Source organism: Myotis myotis, unplaced genomic scaffold (assembly GCF_014108235.1).
Source record: "Myotis myotis isolate mMyoMyo1 unplaced genomic scaffold, mMyoMyo1.p scaffold_m19_p_19, whole genome shotgun sequence".
NCBI classification, from domain to species: domain Eukaryota; kingdom Metazoa; phylum Chordata; class Mammalia; order Chiroptera; family Vespertilionidae; genus Myotis; species Myotis myotis.
Window position 1 is genome coordinate 6,695,818 of NW_023416323.1, and position 13,290 is coordinate 6,709,107.

Consider the following 13,290-nt stretch of genomic DNA (forward strand, 5'->3'; position numbering starts at 1 on the left):
CCCCATCTTCGCTGGGCCTTTCTCCAGGCCACATTCATCTAAGCTTCCACTCAAGCTAAGATTCAAGGATTTATCCTACAACAGTCTCTTTCCTCCTATCCAAATTCTATGTCTTTTATGACTGCCAAAACCTATCTTCCTCTGAGAAGTCTCTCCTGGCTACTCCATGCCATAGTGATGTTTCCTCCCAACCCCACAGTCTGAAGGCCTGAGTCTGTCCTGTGGAGATGAGCCAGGTTTCCCCTCTTGACCCAGAAGAGAGCTCCCTAAGGATAAGGCCCCAGGCTGGTTATAAAAGGAGGCTTTGGGAGAACTGTTACAGGTCTATCTTCCTTGAAAACCCTGTTACCCAGCCCAGCAAGTATAGCTCAATGGTTGAGGGCTGATCTATGATCTCAGCTCGATTCCTGGTCAGGGCACATGCCCAGGTTGCAGGTTTAGTCCCCAGTGGGAAGTGTGCAAGAGGCAGCCCCATCAATGGTTCTCTCATCATTGATGTTTCTATCTCTCTCTCCCGCTCCCTTCCTCTCTGAAAGAAACAACAACACACAAACAAACAAAAAAACCCTGTTACCCCTTCCATGACTAGCTCAATAGAGTAGAGGATGGCGTGTAATGCTGACAGGGCAAAAAAAAAAAAAAAAAAAAAGGTCCAAGAATACCAATACCCGAGTAAAGAGATAATGATCAAGGGCTGGGGCCAACTCTGCTAATTGAGCAATTGAGCTAATACCTGCAGCGAAGGCAACAATTTGCAAATATCTAACAAGGTTGTTCTGAGATGAGCTATTGGGCTACTGGTAAGGTTCTGGAAAGGGGCAAAGGAGGTGGCTATAACTAACAGAGCTAGCACTCTAGTTAGGTGGGTCATGAAAAAGAAAAGGCAGCCCTGGCCGGTTGCTCGCTCAGTGGTTAGAGTGTTGCCTGTGGACCAAAAGGTCAGAGGTTCAATTCCCGGTCAAGGGCATGTACCTCGGTTGCAGGCTTGATCCCCAGCCCCAATCGCAGTGCAAGCAGGAGGCAGCCAATCGATGTGTCTCTCTCACATCAATATTTCTCTTTCTCTCCCCTACCTCCCTCCCCTCCACTCCCTCTTTAAAAATAAATCAATGGAAAAAATATCCTTGGGTGAGGATAAAAAAAGAAAAGGTAGAGACATAGCTTAGGTCCCTTCTCTCCCACTTAATGACCATGGGACTCTGGGCAAATGTAATCACTTCACTGAGCTCTACTTTCTCTATCTGTAGAGTGGGGCTCAGAATCATTTCTACCTGGCATGGATGCTATGAATTAAGTGAGACCATAGCACACAGTGAGTCCTTAGTAAACATTAGCTGCTATTTCTAGGATCAGTTATTATATCTTATCATGGTTCCTTCCCTTCAAATACCCAGTGGGCACAGCCAACTCCCAGCACAGGAAACAGGCTGGGAATAAGCATGTATATAAGGAGAGCCCCAGAATTCTAGGCATCTGGATTTCAAATGAGCCCTGCATCTGACAGTGTCTCAACACAACTTCCTTCGGGCTTAAGGTTCCAGGGACCTCGGGTCTCCTACACCTGGCCACTGGGAACTTTGCATAAAAACCCTTTGCACCTCTCTTTCTTTTAATGACCTGTTTGGAAATCTATGGCTTAGGAATTCACATAAACTTCTAATTCTGCCTAAGTTTGTAGCTCTGGGAAAATGACTCACACACACAACTCCCAACTCCTGGCCATATATAACTGCACATTTTCTTGGCCTGGGACTCTCTGCTCTAAGTTTCCTAGAGAACACCTGTTGAAGTGCCCATGGATTCATCCATTTATTCAGATTATCAATTCATGCTATGCCCATATTACTGACCAAAATAGAACATTAATACAGTAATCCCCCACCTTATCCATGGAGTTTCCAAGACCCCCAGTTGATACCTGAAACCACAGATAGTATGGAACCTTTATATACTATTTCCCCCCATACATACATAGTATGATAAAGTTTAATTTATAAATTAGACACAATAAAAGATTAGCAACAATAATAACAGAAGAATTATAACAGTACTAGAGGCCCAGTGCATAAAAATTCATGCAGTGGAAGGGGGTCCCTCAGCCCGGCCTGCCCCCTCTCACAGTCCGAGAGCCTCAGGGGTGGGAGGAAACCTGGCGATCAGGGGAAGGCGACACCCCATCACACCTCTGCTGCTGCCGCTCCGGCAGCACAAGCCTCGGGCCAGCCCTGGGCGGCTGGGCAGTCGCCATCCGAGGCTTGCCTGCACCTCAGGCCGGCCCTGAGTGGCTGGGGGGCTGAGGGAACTAGGGGACTCCAGAGGTAGGTGCGCGAAGCGGCTGCACCTGCCTGGGGGCGGGCCCGGCCTTGCCGCCTGCCTGCCACCTGGGCGGGGCTGAGGGGACTGGGAGCCACCATCTTGTGGCTGTGGGCACTGCCATCTTTGAGGGCGGGGCAGCAATTAGCATATTCCCTCCTTATTGGCTGTGGGCACTGCCATCTTTACAACAATGTGAGTGTCAATTAGCATATTCCCTCTTTATTAGATAGGACTAGAAGCCCGGTGCACAAAAATTTGTGCACTCGGGGGGGGGGGGGGTCCTTCAGCCCGGCCTGTGCCCTCTCGCAGTCTGGGACCCCTCAGAAGATAATGACCTGCTGGCTTAGGCCTGCTCCTGGGTGGCAGAGGGCAGGCCCAATCCCTAGGTGCAGCCCCTGGTCGGGCTCAGAGCAGGGCCGATTGGGGAGTTGGGGCGCCGCCCCCTGTCATGCACAGAGCAGGGCGGATTGGGAGGTTGCGATGCCACCCTCAGTCACGCTCAGGGTAGGGTCGACTGGGGGGTTGGGGCACCGCCCCCTGTCACACTCAAGGCAGGGTCGATAGGGAGGTTGCAGCCCCCCCCCCCCCCCCGTCACGCACAGAGCAGGGCCAATTGGGGTTGGGGCGCTGCCCCCTGTCACGCACAGAGCAGGGCCCATCAGGGGGGTTGGGGCTCCGTACCGTCATGCACAGAGCAGGGCCGATCAGGGGGTTGGGGCGCTGCCCCCTGTCACGCACAGAGCAGGGCCCATCAGGGGGGTTGGGGCTCCGTACCCTGTCACGCACAGAGCAGGGTCGATCAGGGGGTTGGGGAGCTCCTCCCTGTCACACACAGAGCAGGGCCCATCAGGGGGTTGAGGAGCTCCCCCCTGTCACTCACAGAGTAGGGCCGATAGGGGAGTTGGGGCACCGCCCCCTGTCACACACAGAGCAGGGCGGATCAGGGGGTTGGGATGCTGCCCTCTATCACCCACAGAGCAGGGCCAATCAGGGGGTTGGGGTGCCGCCACTGTCACACTCAGGGCAGGGCCGATGGGGGGGTTATGGCTCTACCCCATCACACACAGAGCAGGGCCCGTGGGGGGGAGGGGGGTTGGGGCGCCGCACCCTGTCACACACAGAGCAGGGCCGATCAGGGGGTTGGGGCGCCGCAGCCTGTCACACACAGAGCCGCAGGGCGATCAGGGGGTTGGGGAGCTCCCCCCTATCAGGCACAGAGCAGGGCTGATCAGGTGGTTGGAGCACCTTCCCCCGTCACAAACAGAGCAGGGCCAATAGGGAGGCTGTGGCCCCGCCCCCTGTCACACACAGAGCCGCAGGGCGATCAGGGGGTTTGGGCGCTGCCCCCTGTCATGCTGATCCCGGTGCCGGGAGGCCTCGCAGCTCTGCTGATCCCGGTGCTGGGAGGCATATTACCCTTTTACTATACAGAATAGAGGCCTAGTGCATGGGTGGGGGCCAGCTGGTTTGCCCTGAAGGGTGTCCTGGATCAGGGTGGGGGTCCCCACTGGGGTGCCTGGCCAGCCTGGATGAGGGGATGATGGCTGTTTGCAGCTGGTCACACACCCTTCAGGGTGGGGGTCCCCACTGGGGTGCCTGGCCAGTCTGGGTGAGGGGCTGAGGGCTGTTTTCAGGCTGGCGGGTGACTGACGCTCCCAATTGCTCCTTTTTTTTCTGTTTTTTTTTTTTTTTTTTTTTTTTTTAAATTCTGGGCTAGCTTTAGCTCTGGCTCCAGCTCTGAGGCCTCTGCTGCTGAAAGCAGGTATCTGGTTTGTTTAGGTTCTATAATCGAAACACTGTATCAACTCCAGCTCTGAGATCCCTGCCGGCTGAAAGCTGGTTTCTGGGGGTTTTGTTTAGCTTCTATATTTGTTACAATGTTTCAAACTGCAAGCTCAGAGGCCGGCAGCAGCAGGCGGGGAACACTGCAGTCCTCCGTCACTGAAGCAAGCAAGCCTCATGTTCAGTTTAAGCTGCCTGGCTGCCGGCCGCCATCTTGTCTGGCAGTTAATTTGCATATCACCCTGATTAGCCAATGGGAAGGGTAGCGGTCATACGCTAATGACCATGTTTCTTTTTTATTAGATAGGATACTGCAATAAATATTAGGTGAACGAGGTCTCTCTCCTCCAAAATATCTGATAACCAAGATGGCTACTAAGTGATGAATGAGGTAGTCAGTGTATACAACACAATACACTGGACAAAGGGATGACTCACATTCCAGGTGGGATGGTGTGAGATTTCTTCATGATACTGAGAATGGTACACAACTTAAAACTTATGAATTGTTTATTTCTGGAATTTTGCATTGAATATTTTTGGACCATGTTTGACTGTGGGTAACTGAAACCATGGAATGCAAAACCACAGATAAAAGGGGGGACTACTATAGTATACAATCTATAATAATAAAAGCATAATATGCAAATTGACTGAACGACCAAACAGCAGAACGACCACCCAGACAACTTTCCAGATGACCATGCTATGACTCGCACTGGTGCCAGGCCAGCCAAGGTGGGTGCAATGCAATTAGTTGGGGGGCCCTGCCATCACCCCGCAATCACCCCACAAAGGGAGGCCCAGGCCACGGGGGGGGGGGGGGGGCAGTGCCGCACAGATGGCAAGCAGTGGCAGCAGCAGGGGCAGGGCCAGCTGCAGGCAGCCAGGGGAAGGGAAGTCCTGATAGGTCCTGATCGCCGGCCAGGCCTGGGGACCCTACCCGGATTGCGAGAGGGCATAGGCCGGGCTGAGGAACACCCCCACCCCCTTGTGCACAAATTTCATGCACTGGGCTCTAGTAATAGTGATAACTGAGCATTTACTATGAGCCAGACTCTATGCTAAGAACATACTTGCTTTTCATTCTCAACCCAACCCTGTTTTAGCATCCCTATCTTGAAGATGAGGAAATGGATTTGGAAAGGTGAAGTCACCTCCCCAAAGGGAAGAGCCAAGATCCAAATCCAGGGCTGCCTGCCTCCAAAATTGGGAGGGACTTCACCCATAATCCTCTACTATCTCTCCAATGCCAGGTATCTTTTTTTCCCCCCCTGTCCCTGGCTTTGCAGATTCCCTTTAGGACCTGCTACTCAAGGCTAGAAAATTTCATCCTCTCCATCTGTCTCTTCTCTCTTTAAAAAAAAAAAAATTTCTTTTTTAATGTTTTTATTGATTTTAAAGAGAGAGGAAGGGAAAGGGATAGATAGTAACATTGATGAGAGACAAACATTGATTTCCTGCCTCCTGCACACCCCCTATTGGGGATGGAGCCTGAAACCTGGGCATGTGTCCTGACTGGGAATTGAACCATGACCTCCTGGTTCATGGCTGGAAGCTCAACCACTGAGACACACAGGCCAGGCAATCTGTCTCTTTTCTTGAACTAGTTCCCATGACCACAAAGCTGTCTCTTAGATCATCTCCAGATCTAAGGCTCTTCCAAGGTCAGATAGGCCTTCCTGACTTCAGAGAGCCTTCACCTTTCCAGTCCTCCCAGCTCCATCTGGCACTGAATCACATGGGAAGGAACTCCCTGACACTTTATTTCTCTGACTTAGTCCCTGGGTTTTTAGTTCTTGATGAGAGGAAGAAAAAATAGAGTGATTAATATTAGGGACAAAGTCAAAGACTTGTATCCCAGCTGTGTCACCCAGTTGCATGGGTAATATGCTTCCTCTGTAAAAGAGGGATTATAGGGCTGCCAAGAGGATTTAGGGAAACAATGAAATGGAAAGCACCTGACAGTCTGCCCATAGTAAGCACTCAGTATGTGACTCAAAGATTGGTGTTTTTCTCCATTCTCCAGCAGTCAGCCTGCCCTTTCAGCCCTATCCTGATGTTCTCAATCACTGTTGTTTAGGCCTTCAGGATTGCCAGAAGCATCTGGGACAGAGAGAGGCCTTGTCTAATCCCTCCCCCACCCCAGGGTACTGCCGGGACCCCAAGGCTAAGGGACACAGATTCTCCTCTGGTACTGCCATGGGATGTGACAGAACAGCCCCAAGGATTGGGCTCAATGAAGGACCTTGTTCTACTGTGGACCCTAGGGAAATGTGTGTTTATGTGTCCGTGTGGTGGTGTGTTGGGAGGGTGGGCCTCCCATGACTGGGAAGCATCAGTAAGCAGTGGAACTGGTCCAAAGAATTTGTGCAGCCTCAGGCCCCTTGGGGTGAGCCCAGCTGGGGTTGCAGATGAGGGGTGGGGATGTAACTTCTAGTTTCCTGCCCAGATCAGAAAAGTCTGGCTCAGAGTTGAGGCATAGCAAGGACCCAATGAATACCTGCACAATTGAACCCAGATGGTCCCCCTGAAGATAGTGGTGTCTATGTGTGTATAATGTGTTCTTTCTAGGATCCCCTGACCTCAGGTTACCCTCTCTTGTGTCCCAGCAGAGTATACTAAGAAAGAGCACAAGTTTAACAGGCAAAGTTGCCTGGATTAGAAAAACCCAGCTCTGTCTCCATGACCTAGGTTAACATAATCGCAGGCCAGTCCTTTAACCTCTCTGAGTCTTGGTCTCCTTTTCTGTACAATATGGGGTAGTAAAAACCCCTTCATCACAGGACTCTAGTAAAAGTCAATGAGACAACTGTGCATAGCACCTAACATGTATAAAGTGTTCCATACATTTTAACTGTCATTGCTGTTCCTGGCTAAAGATTTGGAGCCCATGCTGTTTTGGGGGCTGGGGGAGGAGCAATTTATATAGGAGGGCACATCTGAGCTCTTAAGATTCCCAACAGGATCGGGGAGTTTCATACAGTTATTTACTAAAACATAAACATCTCTGATTCTTCTGAGCCAGAAGCACAACAAGCCAAGATGAAATTCTGGAAGTGGGTGGGGAGAGGGGCTAAGGGATGTCATGATGCCAACTGCTGCTTCTCACCAAGCTGCCAACCTGGACTCCACAGGCATAGAGAAGATGAGGTAGACTGCATAAGAGTGCCCTTTCTGGCCAGGTGATCAGAACTAAGTAGGTCATGAACCTGGGTTCTGGCAAATCACAGGAGCCAAATATATCTTGGAGACTGCCATAACAGCATACCCATTTTTATGTGCTGGCTGTTGCAACAATCGTGGCAGCCTCAGGCACTAGTTAGAAGGGCTGGGGTTTGGCTCCAAACATGGCCTTCTCTGCCTCACTCCAGCTCACACAAACATCGGGGATTCTGGGGGCTTACATTTTTGTTTGATGAACTATGTCAGTAGAGTTTTGAAAGGGGAGGGTATAGGCATCAGAGTTGAGCTCTAGTGACTCACTCAGCCATGGCCCCCTCCTGACCTCAGTTTCCCCACCCAGTTTCAGTGAGCCAGGGAGGGAGGGGCTTAAACCTGCTGGATATTGGGACTCTGACTCAGAGGACAAGAGGAGGAAAGAAATGCAGGAAACGTGACTCAGGAAGCTATAGGACCTGGGAGAGAAGGGGATTTCAGCTTCTTTGGCCCTACCCTTCTGGTCCAAGTCAGCATCAGGGGAAAAGAGAGACAAAATTACTGTTATAACTCCAAACAGGCAGGGAAGACAGCATTGGGAGAAGGAACAGGGATGACAAAAAGGAAACCTGGGGACTCTCCTTGCCTGTTCAGATTCTGCTTCCATGAAACCAATGCTAGCTGCCTAGGTTGGGGGACTTCCTAGTTGCTTGAGAGGAAGAGACAGTCCAGACCAGAGCCCTCTTCTACAGTCCCCACTCTCGACATGTCACAAAACAGTACCCTAAACACCTTTCTGGGCCCACCCAGAAACAGTGTCAACATCAAGACAAATGGTTCTCCACTGGATGCACACAAGAGTCAACTAGGGAGCTTAAAAAATATCAGAATCTCTGGAAATAGGACCCAGGCCACAGGTTCATTTAATAAAGAGCCTTGATGATTCTGACATGAAGCCAGAGTTAGGACCCACTTTCCTTAATCAAGTCCTCTCCATTCCCCACACCTTCTGAGGAGATGGACAGGTGGGCAGCTCTGATCCAAACTCAAACCTGAACCCAGAGTCTCCCTGGGAGAACTGGAGGAAGTACTAGGGTTGGGTGGGTGAGATATGGAGTACAAACCCAGAAAATGCCAGGGGATCTGCCTTACTGTTTTAGCCCTCATGGCCCGAAGGGATCTGAAAAAGTTGAAGAACTTCAGATCCTGTAATAGACAGGGAATTAGTGGACTGACTGACCCAAGATTTGGTTTGTGGAGTAGGTGTACATCTTGGTGGGGATGAGGAACAGATTCACTGATGGATCCATCTCATAAAATATTAAGAACGACTGCTTTAGAAGAATGTGCTGGGCCCCCAAACAAAGTAATATGCATGGTCATAGGTCTGCGTTCTTTGCGCATTCTTTCAGAACCCAAAAGGTACTGGGAGAGTATCTGTAACAACGTCTTCACTCTCCAGATGTAGATCCTCAGGCCCAAGAGGGGTGGGGCTGGCCCAGGTCTCAAGAGGTGTTAGTGGCAGAGCTGGATCTGGAACTCCTGGATGTCCTGATTCCTAGTCTCACTTGTCCTATGACAAATGAATCATCCAGCAGGGCTTCATTGTTCAAACTGCCGGTTCAGCAGAAGAACCTGGGTACTTGTTCCCAAACCTATCCCCTCAGGATTCTAAGTTAGTGGGTCTGGGTGAAGGGCCCAGGAATATGAATTTTAAGTCACTTCCTCTCCCACCAGGTGATTCTGCCAATGAATTAAGTTTGGGAAACACCAGGGAATGGGAAGGCCATATGAACAGAGGAGGAATAACAGAGGGTGCATACAGCTCCTTTCACAAGGCAGGCACCCAAGCCCAGGAAGTAGCTCCTTCCTTCACCAAGGTGGCTGTGCTACTTGACTGTGGGAGCAAGTCAGAAGACACAGACTTCCTTAGTCTTGGAGCCCTATGACTATTAGAAAAGAGGCATTAAAGGCCCAACAAAATTTACCGTTTAGGAAAGAGGCATCCAAGACTCTACCAAATTTCTCTGTTGTGCTTTGCTCTAATCCTGGAAGGCTTCCTGCTGACTCTGGAACATACCATGGCTCTCCCTCTTTTCTCATTCATTCTAAGTTTTCGTTACTTCTCTATTCATCTAAGTATTAGCTTGTTATATTCTCTGACATGGGACTCAGGATAAAAACCTTGATTCATATATTCATTCATTAGCCAATTCATTCCACAGCAATTCTCAACACTAGTTAGGCATTAACTCCAACATACCAATGCAAACCATCTTGGATGGGCCTCAGGTTCCTTGTACAAAGGGTTCTTCAAGGGCAATGTGGTAATAATAAATACTGAAATGCATATAACTTCAAATTTAGCAATCCCACAGAATTCTAGGAATTTATCCTACAGATGATTAAAGGGTACTCATTATAGTACTGTTTATAAGAGTAAAGCTGAACATAGCCTGTGGTAGAGTCTACTGGTCAACAGCAAGACCTCTATAAAGTCAAATTCTAGCTCTACTTCTGACCAGATGACTCTGGGAAGTCACTAAACCTTCCCAAACCCCAGTCTCCTCATCTGTAAAATGAGGAAGTAGTGAGACCTACCTCACAGAGCTATTGGGAGGGTTAAATGAGTAATAAAGGTAAAGTACTGCTTGATATACAGGTAGGATTCTATAAATGTTACCTATTCTTACTACTAAGCCACCATTAATAACAATGAGATATACATTGTATGTGCTGAATATATAATGATCTTCAAGTTATTATTGTTCAAGTGAAAAAAAGCAACTGGTTAATATGCTCAGTGTTCCACGCAATAAAACAATCAAAACAATGAAAAAGCTGGAGGAAAAATATGACTACGTTCATACAGAATATCTCACAAAATACACACAAATTGGGAACATGGAAGTTTGGGAGGGAGACTTTACTTTTCACCTTTCAAATGGTTTGATTTTATCACAAGTTTTAAAAACAACTAAAGAACGAAAAATGCTCTAATAAATAAACAGCAATAAGCACAATGGTGAATCTGATATGTAGTCAAGACTGGCACTCAGTGCTCATCCAACTGCCTGCTCAAGATGGGATTGTGAGGATATGTATAAGATACTGGCCTGCCCCAAAGCAACCCTCCATTCTGGGTGCAGAGCCATATTACAACCATGAAACTCCTGCCTCTGGTGCTAGAGCATAGGGGAGTCCTCCCTGCTTGGGAGGGTGAGAAGGATATCAAATGGCTGGGCTCTGGACCTGCTGCAGCTAAGCTGGGTTACTGCTGCTCACTGTCCACCAGACTGGGACTTAAGCTGGTATGACTCCTGGCCTGAAGAACCATCTTCTCCTACAACCATGGTGCTTCTGCGATTTGTACCTAAAGACTGGGTAAAATACAGGTGACTGTTTCTAAGGCAGGTGATCCTGGGAAGATGAGGGAAGCACGGCAGCTGTGGTTCCCCAAATCCTAATCCTAGCAGCCCATGCTGACTTCTTCACCTATACCCGTGGTCGGCAAACTGTGGCTCGTGAGCCACATGCGGCTCTTTGGCCCCTTGAGTGTGGCTCTTTCTAAGCCTTAGGAGTACTCTAATTAAGTTATTAACAATGTACCTACCGATATAGTTTAAGTTTAAAAAATTTGGCTCTCAAAAGAAATTTCAACCGTTGTACTGTTGATATTTGGCTCTGTTGACTAATGAGTTTGCCGACCACTGACCTATACAATGAGGATAATGACAGTATCTATCTCATGGGTTTGTTGGGAGGACTACATGAGTTATTGACAATAAACACAACAATTTACATTTATTGAGTGTTTACTACACGACAGGCACTAGTCTCAGAGTTCACAATCACCTAGAAGGTAAAGTCAGTTATCAACTTGAGTTTGAAGACAAGGAAATCAAGGCTCAGAAAGGTTAAGTATGGCAATAACAGAACTGGGACATTTGACTTTAGAGCCACCAAAGAACACTGCTTTCGAAGTTACTATAAAAGTAAAGCCAGGCCTGGCTGGTGTGGCTCAGTGGTTGAGTGTCAACCTATGAACCAGGAGGTCACAGTTTGTGGGCTCGATCCCCAGTAAGGGGTATGCAGGAGGCAGCCAATCAATGATTCTCTCATCATTGATGTTTCCATCTCTCTCTTCCTCTCCCTTCCTCTCTGGAAAAAAAAAAAAAAAAAAAAAGTAAAGCCAGTACTTGGCTTGCTGTGCTGTAAGGGCTCAGTGTGAACTATTATTATAGGGAAGAAGGTGGGAAGGGTCTAGACACACTTTACATGGGGTCCCTCTCTCCAGCTAGTTTTCAGGTGTGCATGACTCGACCTCTTCTCTCACCTCCATCTTGCTCACCTGTTACCAAGGGCAACAGGTCTCCATCAGGCCTGTGGGGATCCAGAAGGCCAAAATGGCTTCAACAGAGTCTCTTGAGATGGTTCTCTTACCTGATTCCTGTTTATGCCCAGGGCCCTAGGGAGAGGTTCGAGAAAAATCTGGCTTACCCATACCAGTGCTAACCTCACGGGACAGAGCACTCTCTACTGCAGTGGTCACCAACCAGTGGTCCGTGGACCACTGGTGGTCCATGAGGTCCAAAAGGCTGGTGACCGCTGCTCTACTGAGTGGTAAGGGAACTGAAATGGACTAATCTTAAATTCAATATTCTCTTGAAGCTGTTTATGATTTAAGTCCAACTTATTTTTCAGGGGTTAAGGATAGTATAAGATGACTTGTAAATTTGGAAGAGTTCTAAAATATCCTCCTAGCTCTGATGTCCTAGAGCAGGGGTCCTCAAACTACGGCCCGCGGGCCACATGCAAATACAAATATTGTATTTGTTCCCGTTTTGTTTTTTTACTTCAAAATAAGATATGTGCAGTGTGCATAGGAATTTGTTCATAGTTTTTTTTTTAAACTATAGTCCGGCCCTCCAACGGTCTGAGGGACAGTGAACTGGCCCCGTTTAAAAACTTTGAGGACCCCTGTCCTAGAGTCTGAAAAATGAATTAATGCTCCCCTTCAATCCCTCTTTCTTTCTTTCTTTTCTTTTTTTTTAAACATATTTTATTGATTTTTTACAGAGAGGAAGGGAGAGAGATAGAGAGTCAGAAACATCAATGAGAGAGAAACATCGATCAGCTGCCTCCTGCACATCTCCCACTGGGGATGTGCCCGCAACCCAGGTATATGCCCTTGACCGGAATCGAACCTGGGACCTTCCAGTCCCCAGGCCGACGCTCTATCCACTGAGCCAAACCGGTTTTGGCCAATCCCTCTTTCATAGGTAATGACTTTAGTCTGTTTGTTTCAACTTCACAGACAAGCCACCCTACATGATTCTTCCTTTGCTGTGGGTAGTTTCCAGTTTGCAGTGCCCACCCTCAGCAGTCCCCCATTCCATGACTGAGGATAATTAGCAACAAAGCTCCAGGAAAGCCATGATGATAATTTGGGAGGTCAGGGACTCCCCACCCACCAAATCTAGAACCCACATTTCTTAGCACCATTGTTGGGTAGGCCTCCTCAACCATCTGACTTCTGTTCCTGTTCTAGGTCTCCCTCCTACTCCCATCTCTGGGGGTGGACACTTACCAGCACTGTTGGCCTCTGACTCCAGCAGGTGGATGTCATTGCAGTCCGCCAAGGAGTGTTCTAGACAGAGTTGCAGGAAGCGAGCCTGGGTGCGAGTGACCCGCTTCAGAAGTGACAGCAGGGCCACTGTCTGCTCACACTCATTCCAGCCCTTGAACCAGCCAGCGAGGATGCCCACCTGGTCTCGGAACATCATGGTGCCGGGCCTGGGGCCAGGGTGGGGGGTACGGCGGTGGCCAGGGCCAGCGCCGTCACATGGTCTCGGCTCCGGGTTCCTGTTACCTCTTCCCTGAAGGCCAGGGCTTAAGGACGTTCCCTGGCGTGGTGGCAATAGGTGGTGGGGGGAGGAAACCTGCTCACATCGGGGAAGGTCTTGGTCCAGCCACACCTCTCCAGGCTCCTGCAAAAGGAAGCAAGGGGTCAGATAGAATGAAGGAGCTGGA

General features: G+C 49.0%; 1 protein-coding gene across 2 annotated transcripts in view; it reads right to left on the reverse strand.

Moving 5' to 3' along the window:
* Positions 1-13,290, reverse strand: part of SAMD4B (sterile alpha motif domain containing 4B) — a 44,401-nt gene that overhangs the window by 17,649 nt on the left and 13,462 nt on the right. The window contains exon 2 of one of the 2 annotated variants that reach the window (XM_036345681.1): positions 12,848-13,247. In XM_036345681.1, coding sequence (XP_036201574.1) covers positions 12,848-13,043 — 196 coding nt within the window. In that variant the 5' untranslated portion in view covers positions 13,044-13,247. Of the gene's footprint in view, positions 1-12,847; positions 13,248-13,290 lie in introns of those variants that run through there. The other variant, XM_036345680.1, reaches the window with a different exon arrangement.